Source organism: Mesocricetus auratus, unplaced genomic scaffold, assembly GCF_017639785.1.
Source record: "Mesocricetus auratus isolate SY011 unplaced genomic scaffold, BCM_Maur_2.0 Super-Scaffold_4256, whole genome shotgun sequence".
NCBI lineage: Eukaryota > Metazoa > Chordata > Mammalia > Rodentia > Cricetidae > Mesocricetus > Mesocricetus auratus.
Window position 1 is genome coordinate 96156178 of NW_024429182.1, and position 26696 is coordinate 96182873.

Consider the following 26696-nt stretch of genomic DNA (forward strand, 5'->3'; position numbering starts at 1 on the left):
CAAAAAAAAAAAGAAAGAAAAAAAATCCTACGATGTGTGCTACTTTGTGGTTTTTTTGGTTCTAGCTTGTTTGTTTGTTTATTGTAAAGTTGTATTTATACAAATATTCACCAATTTCAGTATAAAAGGTCTCATTTTTACCTGGCTTGCCTCACTAGCTATATGCTGAATTTGAATTCTCTTTACTTTTGTAAACTTGTTTTGAAGTAATAATGAGACTGGAGGAAATGTGTGGTGTAAGTAGTGTAAAGTTGGCATTTAGATCTCTCCTGCGGGCTTAAGGTTGGCCTTGAATAGCTTGTTTTCTGTTAAAAGACTGATCTTTTCTTGTTAAATTTTACTTAAAAGAGTAAGTATCTTTAAGAACATTTTCTTTTTAACTTTCTTCTTTAAGGAAAGTTGACTGTGCTTGAGTGGACAAAACTCTGTGTGTGTGTGGGGGGGGAATCTGTCTATCTCTGTGTGTTAGCTAGTAACAATTCAAGAAAAAACTTTAATGTAAATACATGAATCACTTGCTGAGATTGAGTCAGATTACTTGCTTGGATTTTAAAATGATCAAAATATGCTTGGTTTTAGACTTTAGCTTCTTAGGCTCAGTGATGTTTTCCATTGGTAATAACCATCTAGATACTGACATAACAAAGTACAGTCACATTTGTGACACTGTTAACTACTTCAGAGTACTCACTTTAAGCTTAACCTTATTCTTTCTTCTTGAGATAGCTTGCATTGCAAGCTAATAACACATGTCCTCCCACTGAGCATTCATGATAATTTTTATAAATGATTTTAAGTGCCTTAAAAACAAGAATTTAACCTGGTGGTGGCTGCACACCCCTTTAATCTCTTTAATCCCAGCTCTCTCAGTAAGGCAGAGGCAAGTGGGTCTCTGAGTTCAAAGCCAGCCTGGTCTGCATAGTCAGTTTCAGGATAGCCAGGGCTACATGGAGAAACCCTGTCTCAGGAAAACAAAAACAAAAACCAAAAACACACACAAAAAAACTCAAGAATATTCTGACCAATGATTGACCCTTTCTTATCATGAAAGATTAATAAAATAGTAATACAATATTGATATCTTTGGTAGCTGTGGGTTTCAAAGGAAAGTTAACAAGGTGTTCTCTATTCAACAAGTCAGAGTGAAGGAGAATGGTTTGCTCAACCCTTCATCATTGACAAAGGAAGAAATTGTTCAACTTAAGATAGACTGTTCATAGGTTATAGGTTATTTTTAATTTATTTACTTTTTATGTACATTAGTGTTTTGCCTGCAGGTATGTCTATGAGAATATCAGATCTTGGAGTTACTGACAGTTGTGAGCTGCTGCCATTTGGGTGCTGGGAATTGAACCCAGGTCCTCTGGAAGAGCAGTCAGTGCCCTTAACCACTGAACCATCTCTCCAGCCCTGGTTATTTTAATTTTTTCTTTTTATTACAGTTTAAGTAGTGGTGGTGCATACCTTTGATCCCAGGAGTTGGAAAGTAGAAAAATGATAAAAGCCATTTTTAGTGCCTAGCTATTTGGAGGCTAATTTGAGTTCTGTGAAATCTTATTCAAAAAGCATCCCCCTCCCAGAAAACAGCTAGTTGAGCCTTTGGATGTTTTTATGAATTAACTAAGTGTGACATTGTGAACAAACTTCAAATAATCAGACACACATTAAATTGTTCTGTGTCAGATCCATCAGTTTAAAACAAAAATTGCTATAGTGATTGGTGAGGGGGAAGGTTTCTTTGTGTTACTGTAGAGATTTTTATTTTTTCTATTCCATTAGATTCAAGAAACTATTTGTTGGCAGTTTTATTTTGTAGTGAATGTTTGAAGGAATATACTTTTTTGTGTTTATAAATAAACCTGAACCACGTGTGCTGACTCTGAGCCTTACAAAGTGCAAACATCAAGATGCATACTTAGCTTTGTAATTGGGTATTACCTTGTTTTGAATTGATAGTTCAAGCCTGAAGATGCAATTAACAGTTATATATAAAGATTTGTTTTCAGGTGTCAAAAATCTTTTCACAGGTTATGTTAACTGATAATTTGGGATTCATAAATACTAGTACCAGTAACTTAAGGATGCAAAACTTAAGATCAATTGTCTTTGTAATTAAAACTCCCTTTTAGAGAAACTTGAGAATTGTTTTAAAACTACAATCCACTCATTCTTTTTTTCCTCCTTAGGCTTTGGCACAAATAACAGTGGGACTAGTATTTTTGGAAGTAAGCCAGCACCTGGAACTCTGGGAACTGGACTTGGTACAGGATTTGGAACAGGTAAGAAAGTGTATGAATTTTAGGAAATAATAAAACTTGAGCTTATGAGTCTATTAGTCATAAGCTTGTAAATAAGAGGCTTAGATTTTCATTTTTACAAATAGATTTATTAAAGCATTTCTAGCAGTTAGTTTTACCAGGTCCTAAAACATTAGCACATTCATATTAAGTTCACACAATGTAGATTTTGAATTAGAGGGAAATTACCTTTTCCACATAAAGTTTGTTCTCCTTTATTACTTATTTAGCTAGGATTTTTAGTTTATAATGTGAGAATAATTAGTGTAGTGATAATAACTTTTAAATCCCTCTCTTAACGTTATATGAATGATTTGAACTTGGACTTGGAATTGTTTACCAGTTATGCCTTATGGTAAGACAGAGCATAGAGAATACATGCTATGGCTATTAGCAAAAATGGTCTACAGTTTGTGCATATCTCTGTTTTTTATCTTTCATCCCTCTTTCTTGTATAAATAGTTTTTCAGTACATTTAAAATACTGATCCTTCCACCTGTCTTCCTGTTAACAGCAACTGGGGAGGAGTCTCCTAAAGGTGGTTATTTCTAAATGTACAATAAAGTGTTTTAAGCATACCTATTTGCTTCCTTTGCCTAGTTCTCTCATCATTGGTATAGTAATTTAGTTGCACAAAACTGCTTACTTTCATAGTCTCTGCTTGCACTGTCTATTTTGTTTGCTTTGCTTTGTGGTATGGTTTTTCCTTTGCCATCTCCTTAATACACACATCTTTTATACTCTCTTGAAGTGTTAACCTTTTGGGTTTTGTTGTTGTTTTGTTTTTGTTTTTCTTTCTTGTTCTTTAAGGCAAAGTCTCACTATGTAGCTCTGGATGATCTGGAACTCTATGTAGACCAGGCTAGCCTCCTAGAGATTTACCTGTCTCTACCTCCAAAGTGCTGGGATTAAAAGTTCATCACCATACTCAGTTAACCTTTCTTTTTGAAATAAGTGTTATTAAGATATTTCAATATTTAGAATACCATGAAAGTCTTGTGCTTCTGCTGTGAAGTATTGAGCTGTCCGGGAACTTGCTCTAGTAGACCAGGCTGGTCTTGAACTCCTGCCTCTGCCTCCCAAATGCTGGGATTATAGGCTTTCACCACCTGGCTCTTTTTTTTTTTTTTTTCTCCCCCCTTCCCTTCCTTATTTTTTGTTTTTGTTCTTTGAGACAAGGTAGTTCCGTAGTTCTGGCTGTTATAGAACACCAGGGTGGCTGACCTTAGACTCTGAGATCTGCCTGCCTTTCTTTTCTTCTGGAACACAGACTAAAGGTTTTTTGAGACAAGGTTTCTCTGTGTAGCCCTGGCTATCCTGGAACTCAATGTGTAGACTAGGCTGACCTTGAACTGATCCACCTGCCTCCGAGTGATTGAAGACTACTATCTGTAGTACTCTGTTACTGAACCCAGGGCCCTATGTATGCCAGACAAGGTTGCTCTACCTCTGAGCCATACCCGAGCCCCTCACACCCTTCATTTTTTTAACATTCTAAAATTATACTAAAAATTTGAAAGATTTAAAAATGAGGGGAAAAAAGTTATTTCTTTTGGTGTGTTTGTGTGCGAGTTGGGGGGAGAGAGAACATGAATATTTTCTTCTAATCCTACAGTTAGTAATAGGTTTGGTAGTTTGGTATCAGCAAATTAATGGGGACCTTTTTTATTTCATTTCATAATCCAACCACATTTCTCCCTCCCAATAGAGGGCTTTTTAAAGTTTGTGTGTTTATACAGATACAAACAAAAGATTTTAGTTTTATTTTGAGGTAGTCTATGTACTCCAGACTAACTAGCTTCACACTTTTTGTGTAGCCAAACATGGATGACCCTTAACTTGTGATCCTCTTGCTTTCTTCTCCAAGTGTTACAATGACAAGCTTGTGCTGCCACACACCTGTTTATGTGGTGCTCTGGAATTCGTCCCAGGGCTTTATTTATGCACATTAGACAAGTGTTCTACCAATTGAGCTACATTCCCAGCAATCATTTTTTTTTTAAAGCATTATCTCTTATAGCATAGTTAGGCTTAAATTTGCTGTTCTTCTGCTTCAGCTTTTGGGTACTATATTACAGATGTGTGCTATCAAGGGTGATTTTAACTACAAAGTCTATGATAAACGTAAGACTTGGGTGAGAATTTTATTTAGCCATACAGCTGCCTATTGACTTATAATTTGGTCACATCTTGATAATTGTATTATCAGTTGAAAAATAGGTGTGTTTAATACAGTTAACCTCAGACATCATAGCTTTTCCTTGATTACTTTAAACATGTTCAGAACATGCATGGGTGCTTACAATTGAGCATTACACAAGACTCATGCTTGATATCATTAACCAAGAAAAACTTCAAACTCAAAAATAGCTTAGCATAGTTTCTGCTAAATAACTATTATAAAGTCATTATATTTTCATTGAAGTCTTTTTGTCATTAAGTGTATTTACATACAAGTTTTGCTCATGTTTAAGTTTTGTTCTTACGTGATTACATTTCTGTTTCTGTTCTGGATCTTCAAGATTATGATTACCAATGTCTGCCTTTCGTACAAGCTTTTAAAATGTTCTGTACCATTTTTCCTGATGTTATCTCTTAATTCTATAGTTTAATCAGTAGTATTTTGCCTTGACAACAATTCTTCATAGGCTACAGATCAAATTTTGTTGCTGTATATTCCTTATTCATGCCTTGTCCATGTAAATAAACTAACTAACAAAAATCAGTGAGGAATTTTACATTCTTACCTTTAGTAACAATAGATCATATATGAAAATTAAGATTGAGAGTTATCAAACATTATAGAGATTCCATGACTATTATATTTACTAAAACAGACTTTGAGCTTAAGAGCTCAAAGCTTTGAGCTTTAAATTTAAACTCTGCATTTCACAATATAAACACTATAAAGCTGAAGACTATTTGTGGGGAGAGAGCATAGGCTAAATGGGTGTCGTTGCAAGTTTCCTTTTGAGTAATAGAGATTCAGACTCATTCCTCAGAAGTACATTTTCCTAATACATGGGCCTTTGGTTTTTTTTTTTTTTTTTTTTTTCCCTCAAGACAGAGTTTTTCAGTATAGCCCTGGCTGTCTTGGAACTAGCTCTGAAGACTAGGCTGGCCCTGCCTCCTAAGTGCTGGGATTATAGGCTTACACCACCACCTCCTGGCCTGGCCGTTGAATTTTGTCTTTGTTATGGGTTGTGGTTTGTTGTTTGGTTGATTGGTTGTTGTTTTTTTTAATATGCTTAAGTTTAGGTAACCGGTCTTTCTCAAGAAAAATTTGATTCCACTAATAATAAATACAAATTAATTTCTCTGTATGAGTGTTTGCCTGTATGTATGTGCATTTTGTGCATGCTTGGTGCCTGTGAAGGTTAAGAAGGTTAAGAAGAGGACTTCAGATTTACTGGAAGTAGAGTTACAGACTGTTGCAAATCTCCATGTGGGTCCTCTATAAGAGCGACAAGTGCTCTTAACTCCAACCCAGTGTGAGTGAGTGTGTGTGTGTGTTATATGTTGGTACATATCTGTAATTCTGAGATTTAGATAGAGGCATGAGGTCTTAGTCTAATCAGTCTAGTTTGTGTTAAAACTTGAGTATGTTTAGGCCTTACATCACTGAGACATTTGACATTTTGAAGAAAAATAAGTTTATTTGATTAAAGCTGTTTTCAGGAGATATTATAGTTGAGTTTATTCAAAGGAGGCAATTTGATTTCCTGTAGTTTTGTTTATATGCTAGTTTAAATTGTTAACATTGGCCAGGCAGTGGTGGCATATGCCTTTAATCCCAGCACTCAGGAGGCAGAGGCAGGTGCATCTCTGTGAGTTCGAGACCAGCCTGGTCTGCAAGAGCTAGTTTCAGAACAGCCTCCAAAGCCACAGAGAAACCCTGTTTCAAAACACACACACACACACACACACACACAAATCATTTTTTGTCTTTATGAATTGACACTCCATTTGCACAAGACATTGTGCAAACTAAAAAAAAAAAACTTTAAAAAAATGTTGGCATCAATGACTGGCTCAGTGGTTAACAGCATTGCCTTCTCTTTCAGACCTGAGTTTGATTCCCAGCATCTACCTGGCAGTTCTCCACTGTCTGTAACTCCAGTTCCGGGGGATTTGATGCCCTCTTCTGACTTACATGGCAGACAAGATACATACATATAAAAATAATTTTTTAAGTTGATATTATGATTGGGTCTACAAATTATTTTGATTTGTAAATACTAAAAGACAAAGGGAATTGCTCCTTTAATTATTTGAAAATCTATTTTAGTAGAGTGATAGTTACTGTCTTGCTTATTCCTTCAGACATAGCTCATTTTGACCCTCCTTTCTATCACTTGCAACATTTGTAACTGATCTATAATGGGTGAAAAAGTTCCTGTTTTAGGTATATTAGTTAATACTTTGTGTGTCTAATAGGTACCGTGCTTCTTGGAAATGTTATGAAAATGTTTATTCATTTTGATAATTAGGAAAATATCTTAAGTTATCTATTAGTGTTGTACTTAAGGGAACTAATGCAATGAACGATGATTTTTTTTGCCTCTTGTACCAAGCCCAGTGCCTAGTATGAAGTCAGCATTTACAACATTGGCTCTCTTCTTGAAATGATTGGTCATGATGAAGCTTCCAAATGTATTATATCTTTGAGTAACTGACCTGGCACAATAGTCAAAGGATCCTCTGTGGCACTTGTTCTTTCCTCTTGTCTCCATAGCTCTGGGTGCTGGACAGGCATCTTTGTTTGGAAACAACCAACCTAAGATTGGAGGGCCTCTTGGTACAGGAGCCTTTGGGGCCCCTGGATTTAATACTACGACAGCCATTTTGGGCTTTGGCGCCCCCCAGGCCCCAGTAGGTAAGTGTCAGTCACTTTAGAAGGCTTTACAGTTTATTTCTTGCTAATACGTAGCTTGCTGACTTGATTTTCTGCTGTCCCATCTGTACTAAAGCAGTGTGCATATGCACATCATTAAACAGCCATGTAATATAGAAGGTTTTAGATTCCAGCCTTCTTTATCTCCTCATTCCTAGACTTGGTCTCCCTTAGAAATCATTTTTCTTGTTATTTTAAGTTTATTTAGCATATGATGAAGTTTGTTTCACTAAGTAATGTGCTTGTATTGCTGTGTTTTAACATAAATAAGTTTAGCTTGTTAAAGTAGAGAATTCAGCTCACCTAATTCTTGTCTGTTTTGTTTATTCCCCCAGTATTGTTATATACTCACTAAATTTACTAAGTTTTTTTTATCTGTTGAGTTATTTTATGTACTTCATGCATAGAATGTGTTTCCCTAGTTTTTACAGTATCTTCCACTTTATTTCTAACAAATTATCTTAGTGTTTAATTTGAATATTGATTTAAACTGTATATCACTAGAAATGAAAACCTATTATCACCTGGCATTAATAATAGTGTGAGCTGAAAAGAAGTGAGCTGGATTTTTAAAAAGATTTTATAATTTTATTTTATGTGTATAAATGTTTGGCTTGCATGTACCTGTGCACCTTGTATGTGCCTGGTGCTTGTGGAAGTCAGAAAAGATCCTCAGATTCCCTGGAATTGAAGATAGTTGTGAACTACCCTGTGGATGCTGACAATCAAACCTGAGCCCTTTGCAAGAAGAGCCAGTGCTCTTAGCTGCTGAACTGTCTCTCTGGCCCCAGAAAGGAGGTTTTGTTTTATTTTCGTACTTTTTGTTTTTTGTTGTTACTGTTTTTTTGTTTGTTTGTTTGTTTTCCAGTGTTTCTATGTGTAGCACTGCTATCCTAGAGCTCACTCTGTAGACCAGGCCTGCTTTTGCCTGCCAAATACTAGGATTAAAGATGTGCACCACCATGCCCAGCCAGGAATGAATTTATATGACAAAATTCATGCGCTGTTTTGTCACAACACTTGTTCTACATTTTGAGATCATTATACATTTAAATTCTGTGATAGTTTCTTAAATTTCCTTTATCAGATGGGTTATCAGTGTCTTCCTTAGTCTTTTTTCCTCTTCTTGTCATGTATGTAAATATATTTGAAGTGTTTAGATGTTATTTTATGTGTATGAATGTTTTGCTTGCATGTATGTAAGTAGACCAGGTGTGCACTGGGTACACGAGGAGATCAGAAGAGAACATCAGATCCCCTGGCACTGGAGTCAAGTTTGAGTTATATGGGTGCTAGAAATTGAATGTGGGTCCTCTGCAAGAACAAATGCTCTTAACTGCTGAGCCAACTCTCCAGCTCCTTGTCTTCATACTTTTATAGTGATAGTTGATATGACTCACAGCTTATTACTGTTTTCTGTTCTTTGGCTAAAAATAATTTGAAAGCTAGGCATATTGGCACCCACGTGTAAGTGGCACTAGAGCAGTCACAGGGATCAAGAATTTAAGATATTTCTTAGATGGGCGTAGGTTGCCCACACCTTTAATCTCAGCACTCAAGGAGGCAGAGGCAGGCGGATCTTTGTGAGTTCGAGACCAGCCTCGTCTACAAAGCTAGTTCCAGGATAGTATCCAAAGCCACAGAGAAACCCTGTCTTGAAAAAACAAACATATTTCTTAGCTAAGTTGTAAATACAGAGCTAGCGTCAGTTGCATAGGTCCCTATCTCAAAATAACAAAGGAACCCCAAAGATTTCTTGACTGCTGCTCTTTTCAGGCATCTGGTTTTAGACATTGATTTTTCTTGAACTCTGGGTTTGCTAATTGGTACTAAAATTTTCAACTATCTTTTGTTCCTTAATTCATTAGAATTGTTTTAATTTTGATCCTGTTTTGTGATCTTTTCTATTCATATTTAAAAGTAATGAAAACCTGGCTGGCAACTTTGTGTTTGTATTTACCAGAATCCTTCATTATATAATTTGTAGTCTGAAAATAGATATTCAAAAGTTCCCTAAATGTCAGAATGTGAATTCTCAGTTAATGGATAGTGCCATTTCTCTCAATAGTTGCTTTTGTCCTTTCCATGGATTTATTTAGTTTAGTTTTCATTCTATCTATTGAGTATCAGGGAAGTTAAAATGACAATGGATAGTTTAATAGGTGGACTTAAAAAAAAGTACAGAATCTCATGTACCCTAGGTTGACTTCAGGCTCACTGTGTATCAGAGAATGACACTAATCTTCTGATCCTTCTACCTCCAAACCCCAGTACTTGAATTATCGGGAATATGTTCCTTTGTGCTTTTGATAATGTAGTATAGGAATCAATCAGACCAAGAATTTTGTGCAAAATAGACACACTATCAGCTGAGTTATATTCCTGGCCTCTTCATATGGACGGTACATTTATTCTTCTGTCCTATTTTAGTCCTACTTGATCAAATCTGTTCTGTTCCCCCTGATCTCTATTTTTGAGATGATCATATTGTATTAGAAAGGCTGGCCTTGGGCTGGAGAGATGGCTCAGAGGTTAAGAGCACTGGCTGCTCTTCCAGAGGTCCTGAGTTCAATTCCCAGCAGCCACATGGTGGTTTGCAACCATCTGTAATGAGATCTGGAGCCCTCTTCTGGCCTGCAGGCATACATGAAGTGCTGTATACATAATAAATTCTTTAAAAAAAATCTTAAATAAAAAAAGAAAGGCTGGCTTTGAACTCCTGATCCTTCTATACTACCTCTCAAGTATTGGGAATGTTAGCAAGCGTGACCACACTCGACTCTTGATTCAAGGGTTTTATATTACAGTTGTTTGTTAGTGCATTTAAAAATAATTCTATTAACTTTAAGAATGTCTACCTTTGTATCAAAAAGTTTCAGTTAAAAGGTGCTAGACTTGTTATAGTCAGCAATTATTGGGCAGAAGTCCCATCTTCAGTTTCTTGTAGGTTCTGCTCCACTGTTCTCCATTGGTTTATTATTATCTAAACTTTTCTCTTTAGAAATTCTATCCAAATGTTGCTTTTTTACCTAACTCCAAGCAGAATTGGTGTGTTAGAACTATTTTTCCCAGTACTCGGGAGGTAGAGGCAGGTGGATCCCTGAGTTTGAGGTCAGCCTGGTCTAAGAACAAGTTATAAGACAGAAAGACCTACTGAGAAACCCTGTCATTAAAAAACAAACAACGAACATTAGTCTTGTCTCTGTCATTAGAAAGGCTTGATTTTGGTTTTGCTTTTGTCTTTTTCCTCAATCCCTTTAATGATTTGGTCATAATTTAATTCTGTGATGTTTTCAAATTGTTGTAACCAGCATATAATACCAGTAGTAGTCTCACTAGTGTTTGTTCTCTTAATTTTTGCTCACATGTCAGCTTTCTTCTCTGTATCTTCAAAAAAAAATTGTTTAGACTATTTTATGTGTTTTGGCCACATGGATGTATGTGCACCTTGAATGTGTGTGCCTGGTGCCTGCAGCAGCCAGAAGAGGTTATTATTTCCCTGGAACTTGAATTACAGATGATTTTGAGTCATCATGTGGATGCTGGGAACTGAACTACAAGTCTCTGTAAAAGTAGCAAGTACTCTTAACCATTGAATCATACCCGCCATATACACCTTTTATTTTAGGACAATTTTAATGTGTGTGTGTGTTCGTGTGCTTGTTCGTGTTCAAGTAGGACAGTTTAATCTGTGTGTGTGTAAAGTTAGTGTCTGTGTCTGTGCATACTGTGTGTGGTTCTTCAAGTAGGCCAGAGACGACATATCCCCTGGAGCTGAAATTACAGGTGTTTGTGTACTGCCTCGTATGGGTGTAAGGAACTGAACTCTGGTTGGCTTTCTGGAAGACCAGCTTATGCTCTTAACTGCTGAACCTTCTCTCTGGATCCTATATCCTTTTTGGTGTAATGTCAAACAAATTTTCCTAAGTATGCTTTGCTTGGTTTTGTTAAAAGATTTTTTTTTTTTGAGACAGAGTTTCTCTTTGTAAAACAGGCTGGCCTTGAGTTTTCAAAGGTCCGCCTGCCTTTTCCTCTCCAGTGCTGGGACTAAAGGCATGTACCACTTACTGCCCGGTCTTTGTTAAGTTATATATGTAGCTGTTTTGCTTGCATGTGTTTCTGTATACCTCCTGCCTGTGGTGACCATAAGAAGCCATCAGATGCTCTGGAACTATAGTTAGATATGGTTATAAGCCACTCTGTGGGTGCTGGGATCTGAACCCAGGTCCTCTGGAAAAAACAGCCAGTTCTCTTAACCACTGCTCTATCTCCCTAGCCCCTTGTTTTTTAATTCTTGTAAGCAAGTCCACTTAGTGTGACCCATAGGTCAGTGTTTAGAGATCAGATTTTTTTTAAGGGATAAGTGAATGTCAAGAAACCCAATGCCGAGTAAGGGATATAGCACCCTGGTAGTGTTTTCCTAGCATGTATGAGAACCTAGCTTCAATCCCCAATACCAAAGGAAATAAGTTTATTGTTTCTGAAACTTAGTCTCCTTGCCTAACTTCTCATAATAATAATACTGGTTTGTTTATTGGTAATGTCATGTCACAGAAGATAATTTGTATATATTTTTTGCTTTGATCTAATCTTTTTTTTTATTATTCGTTTGTGGCAGGATTTTAATATGTTAGCAGGGTTAACCTTGAACTCACCCCTTGCAAGTAACTCTAGCCTTGCAAGTAACTGGAATTATAGATGTGGGCTACCATTTTGTCTGTATTCTTAAATTGTTTTAGTGACTTTCCCAAATTCAGTTACTATATGCTCTTTAAATATTCTGTTCTGGATCTCTAATTCTTTTTTTTTTTTTTTTTTTTTTTTTTTGGTTTTTACGAGACAGGGTTTCTCTGTATTTTCGAGGCTGTCGGTCCATCCCAGCCTCGAACTCACAGAGATCCGCCTGCCTCTGCCTCCCGAGTGCTGGGATTAAAGGCATGCGCCACCACCACCCGGCCGGATCTCTAATTCTTGACCATATTTGTACTATTCCTTAAATATCAACAGTGAACTTTTTTTTTTTTTACATTGTGTAGCTTTATGTGTGTTTCAGACAGGGTCTCTTTCTGTATCCCAAGTGGCTTCAAACTCATAGCAATCCTTAAGCCTTCCAACTGATAGGATTACAGGTCTGAGCCATCAAGCCTGGCTGGGTCTATCCAGTTTTACCAGTTTGTTTAACTAAGGTGGTTCTACTGTGGTATGATTTTAACTCTGAACTTTCTATTCTGGTGATGGTGGTTGTTCCTGCTCCTGCCGCTACTGCTATATGAGAACTATTTTTTTGTTTGTTTTCTTTTTTTGTTTGTTTGTTTTTGTTTTTCGAGACAGGGTTTCTCTGTATTGTAGACCTGGCTTACAGATCTTAGTGCCTCTACCTCCCCATTGCTGGGATCAAAGGCAAGTGCTACCACTGCCTGGTAGAAAATGTTCAATTCTTATGCTTTGAGAGAAAATTAAATTAGCTGGTCAGCCTAGAACTTGGTTTGTGGTCTAGACTAGACTTGAACTCCTGATTCTTATGTTCCAGCCTCTTAATCATGTGCCATCATAACCAGCTAAGACTACTGTAACTGTCTTGTAATGTATACTAGTGGCAGATAAGAACAAAACCATGAATTTTTATATGTAATGTCTCTTAGGAAATGGGTTTCCATATCTTTGCTTACTTTTATTCATGGTTTTGTGTTTTTAGTTTGCTCATTGTCCTGCTTAACAATACTATTGCGTGGGTCTGAACATTTAAAGATTTCTTTAGTGTTCAGTTATCTGACATTAATGTGCTGGATCCTTGAACTTACTCTCTACTCCCATCCTTTTCTTTCAAATAGCGTTAACAGATCCAAATGCATCTGCTGCCCAGCAGGCTGTTCTCCAGCAGCACCTCAATAGTCTGACATACTCACCCTTTGGAGACTCCCCTCTCTTCAGGAATCCTATGTCAGATCCTAAGAAGAAAGAAGAGGTAATTTTTTTATTCTTTTTATGGTCAAAGGGACCACAGTTAACATTGCTCCAGAGCACTGCATTTTGACAATCCACACTTGTGACAAGTAGAGGTGAAGGTCTGGTAAATCAACACTTGGTTCTGATGCTGTTGTTAAGAGTCCACCTGTCTCCACTTTTCTAGAGCTGGGAGGAAGACTTTTCTGATACAGCTTTTAGGGATCATACTTAGGTCTTCATTCCTGCAAGGCAAGTACTTTACCGATTCAGCCATCTCCCAAGTCCCCTTTGGTACTTTTTAAAGTACTGTGTAAATTTAAGTTGTAACTAGAGGAATATTATGCTATCCATACAGCCTGATGCCCAAATATGGTAAGGAAGGCATCATATTTAATGTTAAGGATACATAGCAAGAGAAAGAACTTTATGAGCTTGTTCAGACCTCTGAAAATTTAAGATTATTGTAGCTAAATATAGTAGATGCAATACTTGAGGAACCAATTTTTTGATAACTGAGTAAACAGAATGTTATACAAAGGACATCGTCATCTAATGAAAGGGACAGAGTACACAGGTGAACTTTCAAAGTACACCTTGAAAGAAGCCAGCATGTTGCAACAGGATTTTGTTTATTCACAAGTCAGAATTCATAGAGAAATTGGATTTGTGGTTGACAAAGGGTGAAGAGGAATTGGGGTGTACAGAGTATCTGAAGTAATGGAATGTGGTAGAATTAGATAGTGATAATGGTTATGTTGCCTTGACAAAATATAAAAATTACTGAATTATAATCATTAGTTTTGTCAGCTTGCCAAAATCTAGCATCACTGGGGAGTCTCAATGAGAGATTACTTCATCAGTTTAAACCTGTAGACTTATTAGCAAGAGGATGGTCTTGATTGCCTTAATTGTTGTGGAAATGGTTTAGAGTCCTGGACTGTATAAGCCTACTAGACATTCATGAATTTATTCCTTTCTGTTCTTGATTGTGGATATGAGGTGACTAGCTGCTTCAAGTTCATGCCTTGACTCCCCAGCTATTGTAGTATAATATGAAATTGTGAACTTTAAGTTGCTTTTTATCAGTGTATTTTAGCAACAGACAAGTAATGCACTTTAAGTGGCAATTTTGTTTTGTTTGTTGAGACAGGTTTTCTCGGTGTAACAGCACTGGCTGCCCTAGACATAGCTCTGTAGACCAGGCTGACCTTGAACTCACAGTGATCCGCCTGCCTCTGCCTCGAAAGTGCTAGAATTAAAGGCATTTGCCATCACTGCCTGGCAAACTGTTAATTTTTTATTAAGAAGAAAATGTACAAGATGTATTAAGAATTTTGTATTAGTATATCTTCATTTATAAAGCACTTCCGAAATCTACTTTATCAATTGGGTTTTAAAGGATGTTACATCAGAGGTCATAGAGGTGGTTCGGTCATTGAGAGTACTTCCTGCTTTTGCAGAGGACCCAGATGCAATGCCGTCTTCTGGCCTTCTCGGTGCACACCCATAGATACTCATAAAATAAGAGAAATAATTTTTAAAAAAGATGTTTGACAAGTCAATTAAAGTGGGAACTGAAAGGATGACAAGTTCTATAGAAAGGTAAATATTTCAAAAAAAGGAAGAAAGGTAAATATTTCAAATGTCTGACACTAATCAGAAAAACAAACGAAGCACAGGGCTCCATATATAGATACACATATGATATTAGGTGTTAGTGCCCTTGGTTTAAGGGACCTGGTACAAGATGAAATTTGAAATTTGGTTAACCTAGTCTGGCCTCACCTTGTAGTCCTTCTGACTCTATCTCCTAAATGCTGGGATTAAAGGTGTGAAAGCCAAATATGGTGGTGCATGCCTTTAATCCTCACACTTGAGAGCCAGAGGCAAGTGTTTCTCTGAGTTCAATGACATCTTGGTCTATATAGTACAAGTTCCGGGCAGACACAAAGCTGTATAGAGAGATACCTGTCTCAAAATAAAAGGATTGGTTTGGGTAGGATGTGACTCACTGGGCCTGATCTTCCTATTGTTACAATTAGTGCCGTAATTGAAATAAACTGTAATATTCCTTGGTGCTTCTTTTTGAGGCAGTGTCTTGCTATGTAGACATGGCAGGTCTGGGCCTCTCTGTGTAACCAGGCTGGCCTTGACTAGACGATACCCCTGCCTTAGTCTACCAACTGCTGGTGTTACAGTTGTAAACACCCATCTCAAGCTTGCTTGTTGCTTTTCTTTTTCTTTTCAGAGACTGAAACCAACCAACCCAGCAGCTCAGAAGGCTCTTACTACACCTACTCATTATAAACTTACACCTCGCCCTGCCACAAGAGTCAGACCAAAGGCTTTGCAAACAACTGGTACAGCCAAATCACATCTCTTTGATGGGCTGGATGATGATGAGCCATCCTTAGCCAACGGAGCATTCATGCCCAAGTGAGTTTATTGTTGTTAAACAATATAGTTATTTAAGCAATAAAACCTGTTTTCATTATCTAAGGTAAAATCATTAGCATAAATACTTTGATAACTGATTCTAATTTTACATGTTCATGTTTTATTTTGTTTTCTAAAACAAAAGATTTGTCTGTCTCTGCTTCCTGAGTGCTGGGGTTAAAAATGGGCACCACAGCCTGGTCAAAATCTTTAAATATGGGCTGTGAACTGGGGAGATGGCTCAGTGGATAAGATATTTGTTATACAAGCATGAGGACCTGATCTCAAATCCCCAGCACCCACATTAGAAGCCATACATACAAGATCACATGCTTGTCTATAAATCTGTACATTGTAGTAGTAGAGATAGGAGGATTATCTGTCTGTGTATCTCCATAAGTAAAAGACCCTGTCTCAACAAAATAAGGTGGAAAGTGGTAAAGCATGATGTCTAAGACCCATATCTGACTTCTTCATGCATGCATCCATAATATGCAAATTGCTTTATCCCAATATGCTTGCCTTTGCCTCCCAAGTGCTGGGATTAAATTAAAGGCGAGCAATACCACATCATACAGCCTCAAATATATTGCACTTGTTTTGAACAATAAAGCTGAGAAGATTCAGATTAAACTGGAAAATATCCTTGAAGCTAAGTATGTAACACACATTTTTAATCCCAGCACTCCAGAGGTAGAGGCAGCCAATCTCTGTGACTTGGAGGTAACCCTGGGTTACATAGAGACCCTATCAATTTACCACAGACAGACAAGACACATACACACTTTTAAAAATAATAAAAATGCTGCCGGGCGGTAGTGGCACACGCCTTTAATCCCAGCAGAGGAGGCGGATCTCTGTGTGTTCGAGGCCGGGCTGGACCGATAGCCTCCGAAACAATACAGAGAAACCCTGTCTCGTAAAAACCAAAATAATAATAATAATAATAACAATAATAAAAATGCATATTTTTAAAAGGCTGACTAAACATATGTCCAAGAATGAGCCAGCAAACAGCATTTCACCAAGGTTTCTACTTCAAGTTCCTACCTTGCATTTCTGCCCTGACTTCCCTCAATTATGGGAGTATAAATTGGACATGGAAGCCAAATACATCCTTTCCTTTCTTAAGGTGCTTTTGGTCAGTGTTTTACCACAGTAACAGGATGGAAAGTAGAACAATATCAAGGCTCTTTAACTACTCAAAAAATGATATGGGCGCATCAGGACTGATTGACTGACCTATCTATCTATCTATCTATCTATCTATCTATCTATCTATCTATCTATCTATCTATCTATCGTGTAAGAGTGCCCTTGTGGCGCTTTGAAAATGATGTTTGTTTGTTTGTTTGTTATACTTGTATACACCTTAATTTTTTCTATTTCTTTTGGTCTCTAATTTTAGAAAGAGCATCAAGAAGTTGGTTTTGAAAAATCTCAACAATAGCAATCTCTTTTCTCCTGTTAATCATGATTCAGAAGATCTAGCGTCACCATCTGAGTATCCAGAAAATGGAGAGAGGTAAGCTGAATTCTATTTGCAAATGTTCCTGCTAATAGTTCTGTTTTGTTTTAAACAATTCTAACTTTATAAAGATTGATGAATATTATATGTATTATAGTTTAGATGTTATGTTAATACTTCTTGAGTACTTTAAACCTTAAAATTACTGGAGCTCTGCCAGGCAGTGGTGATGCACACCTTTAATCCCAGCAGGCGGATCCCTGAGTTTGATGCCGGTCTAGTCTAGAGCATGAGTTCTTGGACAGCCAGGGCGGGAAGAGGGGAAGAAAGCACAAGTACTTAATTGAGCCCAAGGACCCACCACATAAACAAGTAAAAGTAAAATAGGCTGGCAGAATTGCTCAGCAGTTAAGATCACTGGGTGTTCTTGGGAAGGACTAGTGTTCAATTCCCAACATGCACATGGTAACTGTCTCAAAACCATTCCCAATTCTAGTTCTAGGGGTACCATGTATGTATGTTACATACATACATACATACATACATACATACATACATACATACATACAGGCAAAACATTCATGCACATAAAATAAAAACAAATAATATTAAGCATGAGTAAGTAGAAACCTGGTAATATGGGTCAGTTATTAAGAACACTTGTTGCTCTTGCAGAGGATCTGAATCTGGTTCTCAACACCCACATACCTGTAACTCTTTTGATATCTGTAGGTACCAATCATGCATGTGGTGCACATACATTTCATGCAGACCAAATATTCAGACTTATATCTTTGCATCATTAACAAATGCTGCAGAAACTAATGTAGCACACCTTTCCATAGTCACAATAATATTCCACAGCAGTTGGCTCTCTCATTCCACCATGTGGCCCTTAGGGTTTAAACTTAGGGTCATTTAGTCTGTTTTACCCACTGAGCCTTTTTGTCACACCTATTAACATTCTCCCCTTCTCCACACCCCCCCTCCCCTTCTGCTAAGACAGGACTTCTCTGTAGCCCTGGCTGTCCTAGATCTCCATCTGTAGATAGGCAGACTTGGAATTCACTTTTGTTTGTTTGGTTGGTTTTTTTGAGACAGGGTTTGGAAGATGTCCTGGAACTCTCTCTGTAGACCAGGCTGGCCTCAGACTCACAGACATCCACCTGCCTCTGCCTTCCGGGTGCTGGGACTAAAGGTGTGCGCCACCAACACCAGACCAGAGTGCTGAGATTTTAATGTGCTCAACCAACCTAACTTAATTTCTCATTCTTAATGGTTTGGTGGTCATTGTGGTAAATATAAGATGATTTAATTAGTTCTCCACTAGTGAAAATATATACAGGTTATTTGATATTCTTTTATTCAAAATAATGGATTTTTTTTTTTTTTTTTTTTTTTTTTGTTTTACGAGACAGGGTTTCTCTGTTTGGGAGGCTGTCCGTCCAGCCTGGCCTCGAACTCATAGAGATCCGCCTGCCTCTGCCTCCCGAGTGCTGGGCACCACCAACGCCCGGCTCATGGATTATCTTTTTAAAATAAGTTATTCTTATTTTATGTGCATTGGTGTTTGCCTGAATTTATGTCTGTGTGAGAGTGTCAGATCTTGGAGTTACAGACTGTTGTAAGCTGCCATGTGGGTGCTGGGAATCGAACCTGGGTCCTCTGGAAGAGCAATCAGTGCTCTTAACTTCTGAGCCATCTCTCCAGTCCTGGGTTATCTTTTTAAGAATAATTTATTTCTTATTAAAGTATTTCCTAACCTCTTGTAATATTAAAGTTTAAATTCAAATTTTGAGATTTTAAATTTTTGCGTATGAGCCTTTTGCCCTTAAGTATGTATGTGCATTGTGTGTATGCAGTGCCTGCAGAGGCAATAAAAGGATGCCATTTGATACCCATTAGAACTTAATTACAGCTGTTAATAGCTTCCTTGTGAGTGCTGGGAATCAAACCCTGGGCCTCTCTGGAACAGAAGACAGTGCTCATAAAAGCTGAGTCATCATCCCAACCCAATTTAAAATTTCAGTGTTTCTTTTTGACATTAAGCACTAATCATTTATTTCCATATAATAGCAAATAGTTTTTTTGTGTGTTTGTTGTTTTGTTTTATTCAAAGATTTGATAGGCTGAAGGGGATGGCTCAAAGAATAAAGGTGATGACCTAAGTTTGATTCCCTAGATCCCACTCACACAGCAGGAGGGGAATGTTCAGATGTATTCCCTTGTAAATGAGCAGTTAAGGCCATTAAATCTGGAGGTAGATTTTCTATTTTTGTTTGTTTGTTTTTAATTTTCATGGGTGCATGTATGTCTATGTACACCACTTGTGTGCCTAGTACCTGTGTGGACCAGATCCCCTAGAACTGGAGGCACAAGCAGTTGTGAACCACCATGTGGGTGCTGGGAATTGAACCTATAAACGCAATACATGCCCTTAACTACTGAGCCATCTCTCCGGCCCTGCATTTTCTGTTTTAAAACCTCAACTCTAGTTAGTACTCAACAACTTTGTGATATTACGCAAGATTATTATTATTATTATTTTGTCTCCATTTCCTTTTTTATAAATTACAGTCAGTAGTTACATCTATTTCACATGATTACTATAAGTATTAATTTTAATTTATTGAATCATTCAGTGTAATATCAGACACGTAATGAAGATTAACTGTTATCATTGTCATTACTGTTGCTAGTGACTAAGGCATTATTTTTTCTCTCTTCAGATTTAGCTTCCTGAGCAAACCTGTTGATGAGAACCATCAGCAGGATGGAGATGATGACTCTCTTGTATCACGTTTTTACACTAACCCTATAGCCAAACCCATTCCTCAAACCCCTGAGAGTGTTGGAAACAAAAATAACAGCAGCAGCAGTGTGGACGATACCATTGTTGCTTTGAACATGCGGGCTGCTTTGCGCAATGGACTCGAAGGAAGCAGTGAAGAGACATCTTTCCATGATGAGTCGTTGCAAGACGACCGAGAAGAAATAGAAAATAATTCTTACCATATACATCCAGCAGGTCAGATCCACATACATCTTATATTTTTGAAGCAGATTAAACTGTTGTCTTTAAATTAATGATGTGGTCAGAAGAGCCCACTTTCTATAGCCAAAGTGACTGTCGTGTCTACCTGACTTGTAAATTTGAGATAGACCCACTGCAGTATGGTCTATCAACTACCTACCATATTATAGAATGTACACATTAAAAATTGGGCTCTATAGTAAATACAATCTGTAAATTTTAGGGTTAAACAAAGTTAAATCGACTTCATCACATTTTATTTGGTTCTTCCTTGACTTTAAACAATTGACACATTGACAAACGAGACAGGGTTTCTCTGTATTGTTTTGGAGGCTGCCAGTCCAGCCTAGCCTAGAACTCACAGAGATCCGTCTACCTCTCTGCCTCCCGAGTGCTGGGATTAAAGGCGTGCGCCACCACTGCCCGGCTTTTTATTTTATTTATTTATTTGGCTTCATCACATTTTAAATGTTTTTGTTTTTCCTTTATTGGGTGGGGTGGAGTTTTTTGCTCATGTTTTCTGAAAACTTTCAGTGATCTTTCTGCCTCTGCATCCCAAGTTCAGCACTCGATAGGTGGAGACAGGAGGCTAAGAGACTCCATGTCTCAAAGTTCAAGGCCAGACTGGGATACACGAATAACCCCACACTTGTTTCATAGACTTTTTTTTTTTTGAGACAGGGTTTTTCTGTGTAGAACATTTAGATCTCACTCCGGAGATGCAGCTGCCTCTGCTTCTTGAGTGTTGGGATTAAAAGTGTGCACTATCACTGCCTGGTTATAGAAAAAGGTTTTATATGAAAGTAAAATGAATACTATTCTACCCAAGAAAATCACAGTATCTTCTGACTTTTGGTCACAGGCATTGTTCTCACAAAAGTTGGTTATTATACTATTCCATCTATGGATGACCTTGCTAAAATTACGAATGAAAAGGGAGAATGCATTGTTTCAGACTTCACCATTGGTCGTAAAGGTATGTGTGAATTTAGGAGTGAGTATATAACTAAGAGACTGTGCTTTTCCTGTATTTGGTTCTTCCTTGACTTTAAACAATTGACACATTGACAAATAACAAAGCAAGGAAGATTAGAGCTGTGTAGCATTTGGGGGCTTAGACATACCTGTTTGTGTTTGGTAATTGTGATAATTTTTCACAATTAAAGAAACTTCAGGATATACTAAGTTTAATACTTTGGTTCAGTTTCATACTAGAAAAAATTTACTTAGTGATATTGTATTTTAAAGGGGATCAAGTATTTTATGTAGCAGACTAGGACCCAAGTTGTTCATAGAACAGCACTTGGTAAGATTTGAGAAAGCATAAATGTAAGCTGTAGGTATTGCATCTGATAACAATGGAATGCCATTCCTCTTTCCCCACTCTTGCCATATTTTGAGGCAAGAAACCTCTTGATGAATTTCTGGGAGGTTAAAATAATATTTTAGGTTGCATATTCTTCCTTGCTAATCACTACAAATTAAAAATGCCTTTTCCTCCTATATATAGGATCTTTAACTATTTGCTCTGAATTTTAGGGTATGGCTCAATCTATTTTGAAGGAGATGTGAATTTGACAAATCTAAATTTAGATGATATCGTACATATCCGAAGGAAAGAAGTTATTGTCTATGTAGATGATAACCAAAAGCCACCTGTGGGTGAAGGACTAAATAGGTATGGATTTATTTACATACAGAAAATAAAATAACCAAATAAATTGGATTTTTTCTATAAGCTTGATATAAAGTATAATTGTTTTTCTGCTTTTATTTGAAAGTATAAGTGATAATTATATACTATGACTTTAGAACATTACCTAATTGTAACATGTCCAGGTGATTTTCAGGAATGTTCAACACTGGAAATTTACTTTTTCTTTTGTTTAATTTTGATTTTCAGTGCCAGGAATTAATCCAGGGCCTCATACAAGTTAGTGATCACTTTGTTTCTGTATTTCCTTTTGTTTTGCTGCTGACACACTTTTTTAATGTGAGATTTTAACCTTTATTTTGTTTTATTTTAGCCATTTTCTTGCCATAGATTGCTTGGGGTGGAGTGGGGGTTGGACAGGGTTTCATAATATAGCCCTATATGGTCCTGAACTCAAGATATACCCCAGCCTGGCCTTGATTCATGGCAGTCCTGCTTCAGCCAGAAGAGTGCTGTAGTTACAGTTCTGTGCTAGCTACTACATCCATCATCCTCTGAATAATTTAGACCATTTGTTGATTGAATTCACATTAGCAGAATTCCAGTACAGAGCTGTGTTTCCCAAAGAATTGACAGTGACGGGGGTTGGGAGTGGGGAGTGAAGGCTGAAGAGATGGCTCAGTAGTTAAGAGCACTTGCTGTTCTTGCAGAGGACCTGGATTTGTGTTCCTAGCAACCACATCATAACTCACAACTATTTGTAACTCTGGTAGTCCATTCTCTCTCTCCAGGCATGCCTATAGAGTGTACTACACACATACACACACACACACGGGGGGGGGGAGCGCACACACACACAGAACCCTACACATAAAACAAAATAATCTTGTTTTTTAAAAAAATGGTTGACAGTAGGATCATGAAATATTTTACATCTGTGTTCATGATTCAATATGTTGTATTTAATTCTTGACTGCTAAGAATATTCGTTGAAAATTCGTTGATAAGTGTGGCATGTGCATATGAAGAATTATTATTTAGCCCTATAAAAAAAGGAGTTAATTTGGCATCAGAAAGATCCTGAGGCTAGCGTGGGATTTGTAGTCTATCTAGGGGGCTATACCAAGAACCTTTTGCCTTTAATTCCAGCACTCAAGAGGCAGAGGCAGGCAAATCTCTGAGTTACTGGACAATCCTACACTTGGAAACCTGGAAGCCCTTTTTCTAAAAATCAGAAATAGCAAAAGGGATGAAATTCTGACACATTTAGCATGGATGAATCTTGATATTATACTAAGTGAAATAAAGTCACAAGAAGACGAATACTAAGCTAAGCGGTGGTGGCACACCTTTTAATCCCAGCAGGTGCTAGGGTTAATGGCATGGATCACTATACTCAGCTTTTTTTTCTTTCTTTTCTTTTTTTCCTTTTTTTTTTTTAAAAGAAGTTGTGCAGAGCAGTGAGATTTCATTGTGTTTTCATACAGATTATCATTATACTTTGTTCTTAACCCCTACACACATACATACACACTGCCTTGCTCCTGAAATAGTTCTCCTCAGTTTTCATGTTACATGAATTCTATTGTCTTCTGTTTTTCCCTCCTCCCTTTGCTATTGTGGTCCCCCTTTTTTGATTTTTCAAGACAGGGTTTCTCTGTATTGTTTTGGAGACTGTCCTGGAACTCGCTCTGTAAACCAGGCTGGCCTCCAAATCACAGAGATCCACCTGCTCTCCCGAGTGCTGGGATTAAAGGCGTGCGCCCCCAACTCCCGGCTTGTGGTCCCTTTTTGCTTTCATGATCTACATACTCTGTGTGCTTGCCTATGTGTATGCATGTATTAAATCTATATTCTACACATGAGAGAAAGCATGCAGTATTTGTCTTTCAGTTTGTCTTACTTTGCTTAATGATCTCTATTTTCTTACAAATGCTATGATTTCTTTTTTCTTTACTCTGAGAATAAAATCTGTTCTGTGTATATATCACTTCTTTTATCCATTAATCAATGATAGATACATGAGCTGTTACCACATCTTAGCCATTGTATGCCTGGGGTTCTTCAAGTATATAACCAGGAGTGCTATAGCTAGGTCACATTGTAGTTGTATTATTAATATTTTATGGAAAGACTCAGGCTTCCATAGTTGCTAGAATTCCATTTGTAAATATAAATCATTTATATTTTGCCTGTTTATACTTTACAGGAAGGCTGAAGTTACATTGGATGGAGTTTGGCCAACAGATAAAACATCCCGGTGTTTAATAAAGAGCCCAGATCGACTTGCTGATATCAACTATGAGGGAAGATTGGAAGCAGTCTCAAGGAAGCAGGGAGCCCAATTCAAGGAGTACCGACCTGAAACTGGTTCTTGGGTGTTTAAGGTATAGTTACTTAATCCAGTTCCAACTTTTGGTTTCACAAAGTTAATCTATTAGAAATCTTTGTCTATTAGTGGTAAAGTAGGTCTTCCAAAAATGTTGTATGTGTGTATATCAATGTCAGACTCTTTTTGTTGCTCTTTACCATATCAGTTTTAATTTTTGTGAGTCAGGGTCTCAATATGTAGCCCTGGCTGACCTTCAACTTGGTTTGAGACAAGACTCTCCTTGAACTCACAGAGATCTTTCTGCGTCTATCTTAATGCTGGGATTAAATGTATTTGAAATAGAATCTCTTACTGAACACAAAGCTTTCCAAACCAGGAAGACTGGCTAGCCAGTAGTTATATAGTTATGGTGGCCATGCCCAGCTTCTTTCTGTTGGGGTAGGGGAGGATCTGAAGTCAGGTACACATGATTACATAGCAAACACTTTACCAACTATGTCATCTCCCTAGCTTGATACGTGCAACTAACCCCCCCACCTTCCCCCGCATAGTTGTTGTGTGTGTAGGCGTGTATATGTGTGGTTACAGAAAATGTCAGTGTAAAAGTGCATGTCAGAAGACAACCTGTGGGAGTCATTCTCTGTACTAGACTAGAGTCCTTCGAATCAAAATCAGATTGTCAGACGTGGCAGCAGGTACCTTTACCTGCTAAGCCATCCGTCCATCTAACCAACCTTGTCATTTTTACTTATAAACACTTGAAAATGGAGAGGTTGGCTACTACTTGTTCTAGATAATCTTACCCATTGGTTTCTTCTAGGCTGGACGATTTAGCTATATTTACCTATATGCCCCTGTATATAGGTAGAGAACAATTAGGTTGTTTATGTCAGAATCCATGGAGGAGTACATTTTTAAATCTCATTGTTTTGTTTGTTGGTTTTGGTTTTTCAAGACAGCTTTTCTGTGTAGCCCTGGCTGTCTAGGAACTTGCTTTGTAGACCAGGCTGGCCTCGAATCTCAAGTAGATCATCTTGGCTCTTCCTTCCTAGTGCTAGGACTAAAGGAGTGTACCCCCATGCTTGGCTCATTGTGATATGTATTATATAGCATATTAATTTAATTTTGAGCAACTATTATGTGTACTGAAAGCTGTTACATTCATACAAAACTAACACTGATTATTAACATTTTGTTTTATTTGAAATGTATTTATTCATTTCTCTGTACCGTGCCTTTGGCATCCAGAACAGGGTATTGGGTTCCCTGGAGTTTTACAGACAGTTAGTTATAAGGTGACATATGGGTACTCTGGAAGACTAACCAGTACTCTTGAACTGCTGAGCTATCTCTCCAGCTCTGCGTTAACTATGCTAGTATCTCTCCCTATGTCTTTTAATACTTAAAAATTGACTTTGCTGGGTTTCTTTTCTTCTTAGGTCTCCCATTTTTCTAAATATGGCCTTCAGGATTCTGATGAAGAGGAAGAGGAACACCCTCCCAAAACTACGTCAAAGAAGTTGAAGACTGCCCCTTTGCCCCCTGCAGGCCAGGCAACTACTTTCCAGATGACTCTTAATGGCAAACCTGCACCTCCACCTCAGGTAGAGAAAGGACAGTGAATGTGAATGGAACGGTGATACAGAAGTCAAAGCAGCCCCTCAGCTTTCGGCTACACAACCCTGGGAGCGTGACACGTACAAGGGAGGCTGAGGTGGTACAGGCTGCTAGTGTTTACTCAGCAGTTAAAGAATTCTCTTGCTGTTTGGATCATTATTCTACAGATTGTAATTCTCAATTTTTTTCATTTGGACTTGTAATTTTTTTGATCAATGATCAACTGGAGATAGCGTTTTGCTTGTGTAGGGTTGATGCAAAGTCAAAGTAAATCCTCCTTTTATTGATTTCATGATGTGCAGTCTGATCTTGACCTTTGCCTCCATCACTTTTTAAAAGTCAGATTAGCTTTCTACAAGAGTTTTTAATTCCATTTTCTCAAGTTGTTTGCTTATACTTCAATTAAACTCATGATACTGTATTTTAATAATCTCTATGAAAATAGATAATTTTAAAAAGCAAGTAAATTATTTAGTGTGTAGAAAATAGGGACTACATTGTTTATTACAAATATTTGTGTCATATCATTTTTCAGTATTGTTAAACCAATATAAACCTTTTGTCCTTACATGGAAAGGTTTGTAAATTAATCAAATGCCTACTGGTAGAGATTTACTTTAATTTGAATGGTGTTTATACTCAATCAAGTTATAGAAATATTTTTAACTTACTCCCTCAAAGAAGAGTTGTTATGGGACTTTGTAAAACACCCTCTACCTCTCAGCTGCTAAAAGCAAGACCTTTGGGATTTTTCCATGCTACATTTCTTTTTGCTGCTCAAATGTGTGGTTTTTATAATTTATTAAATAATTTCTAGGGAGGAGCTTTCTGGAGAATTTTGTGTGTGTTTACATTTATGTGTACAGAGTGGAAGGGGAGGGTATGATAAATGTGAAAGTTGGAGTTGTTAACATGTAAAGGATTTGTTTCTGGTTTTTAAAGATGGGGTTTCTCTGTGTAGCTCTGTAGATCAGGCTGGTCTCAAACTCATGTACATGCACCTGCGTTGGCTTCCCAA

General features: G+C 37.4%; 1 protein-coding gene across 5 annotated transcripts in view; it reads left to right on the forward strand.

Moving 5' to 3' along the window:
- The window catches only part of Nup98 (nucleoporin 98 and 96 precursor), an 83540-nt gene that overhangs the window by 26985 nt on the left and 29859 nt on the right, over positions 1-26696 (forward strand). For 3 of the 5 annotated variants that reach the window (XM_040757448.1, XM_040757452.1, XM_040757449.1), the window contains exons 11-20: positions 2187-2279; positions 7033-7173; positions 13023-13156; positions 15386-15573; positions 16982-17098; positions 19771-20069; positions 20938-21051; positions 21615-21753; positions 23939-24116; positions 25501-25665. In XM_040757448.1, coding sequence (XP_040613382.1) covers positions 2187-2279; positions 7033-7173; positions 13023-13156; positions 15386-15573; positions 16982-17098; positions 19771-20069; positions 20938-21051; positions 21615-21753; positions 23939-24116; positions 25501-25665 — 1568 coding nt within the window. The remainder of the gene's footprint in view (positions 1-2186; positions 2280-7032; positions 7174-13022; positions 13157-15385; positions 15574-16981; positions 17099-19770; positions 20070-20937; positions 21052-21614; positions 21754-23938; positions 24117-25500; positions 25666-26696) is intronic. The other 2 variants (XM_040757457.1, XM_040757460.1) reach the window with 1 other exon arrangement.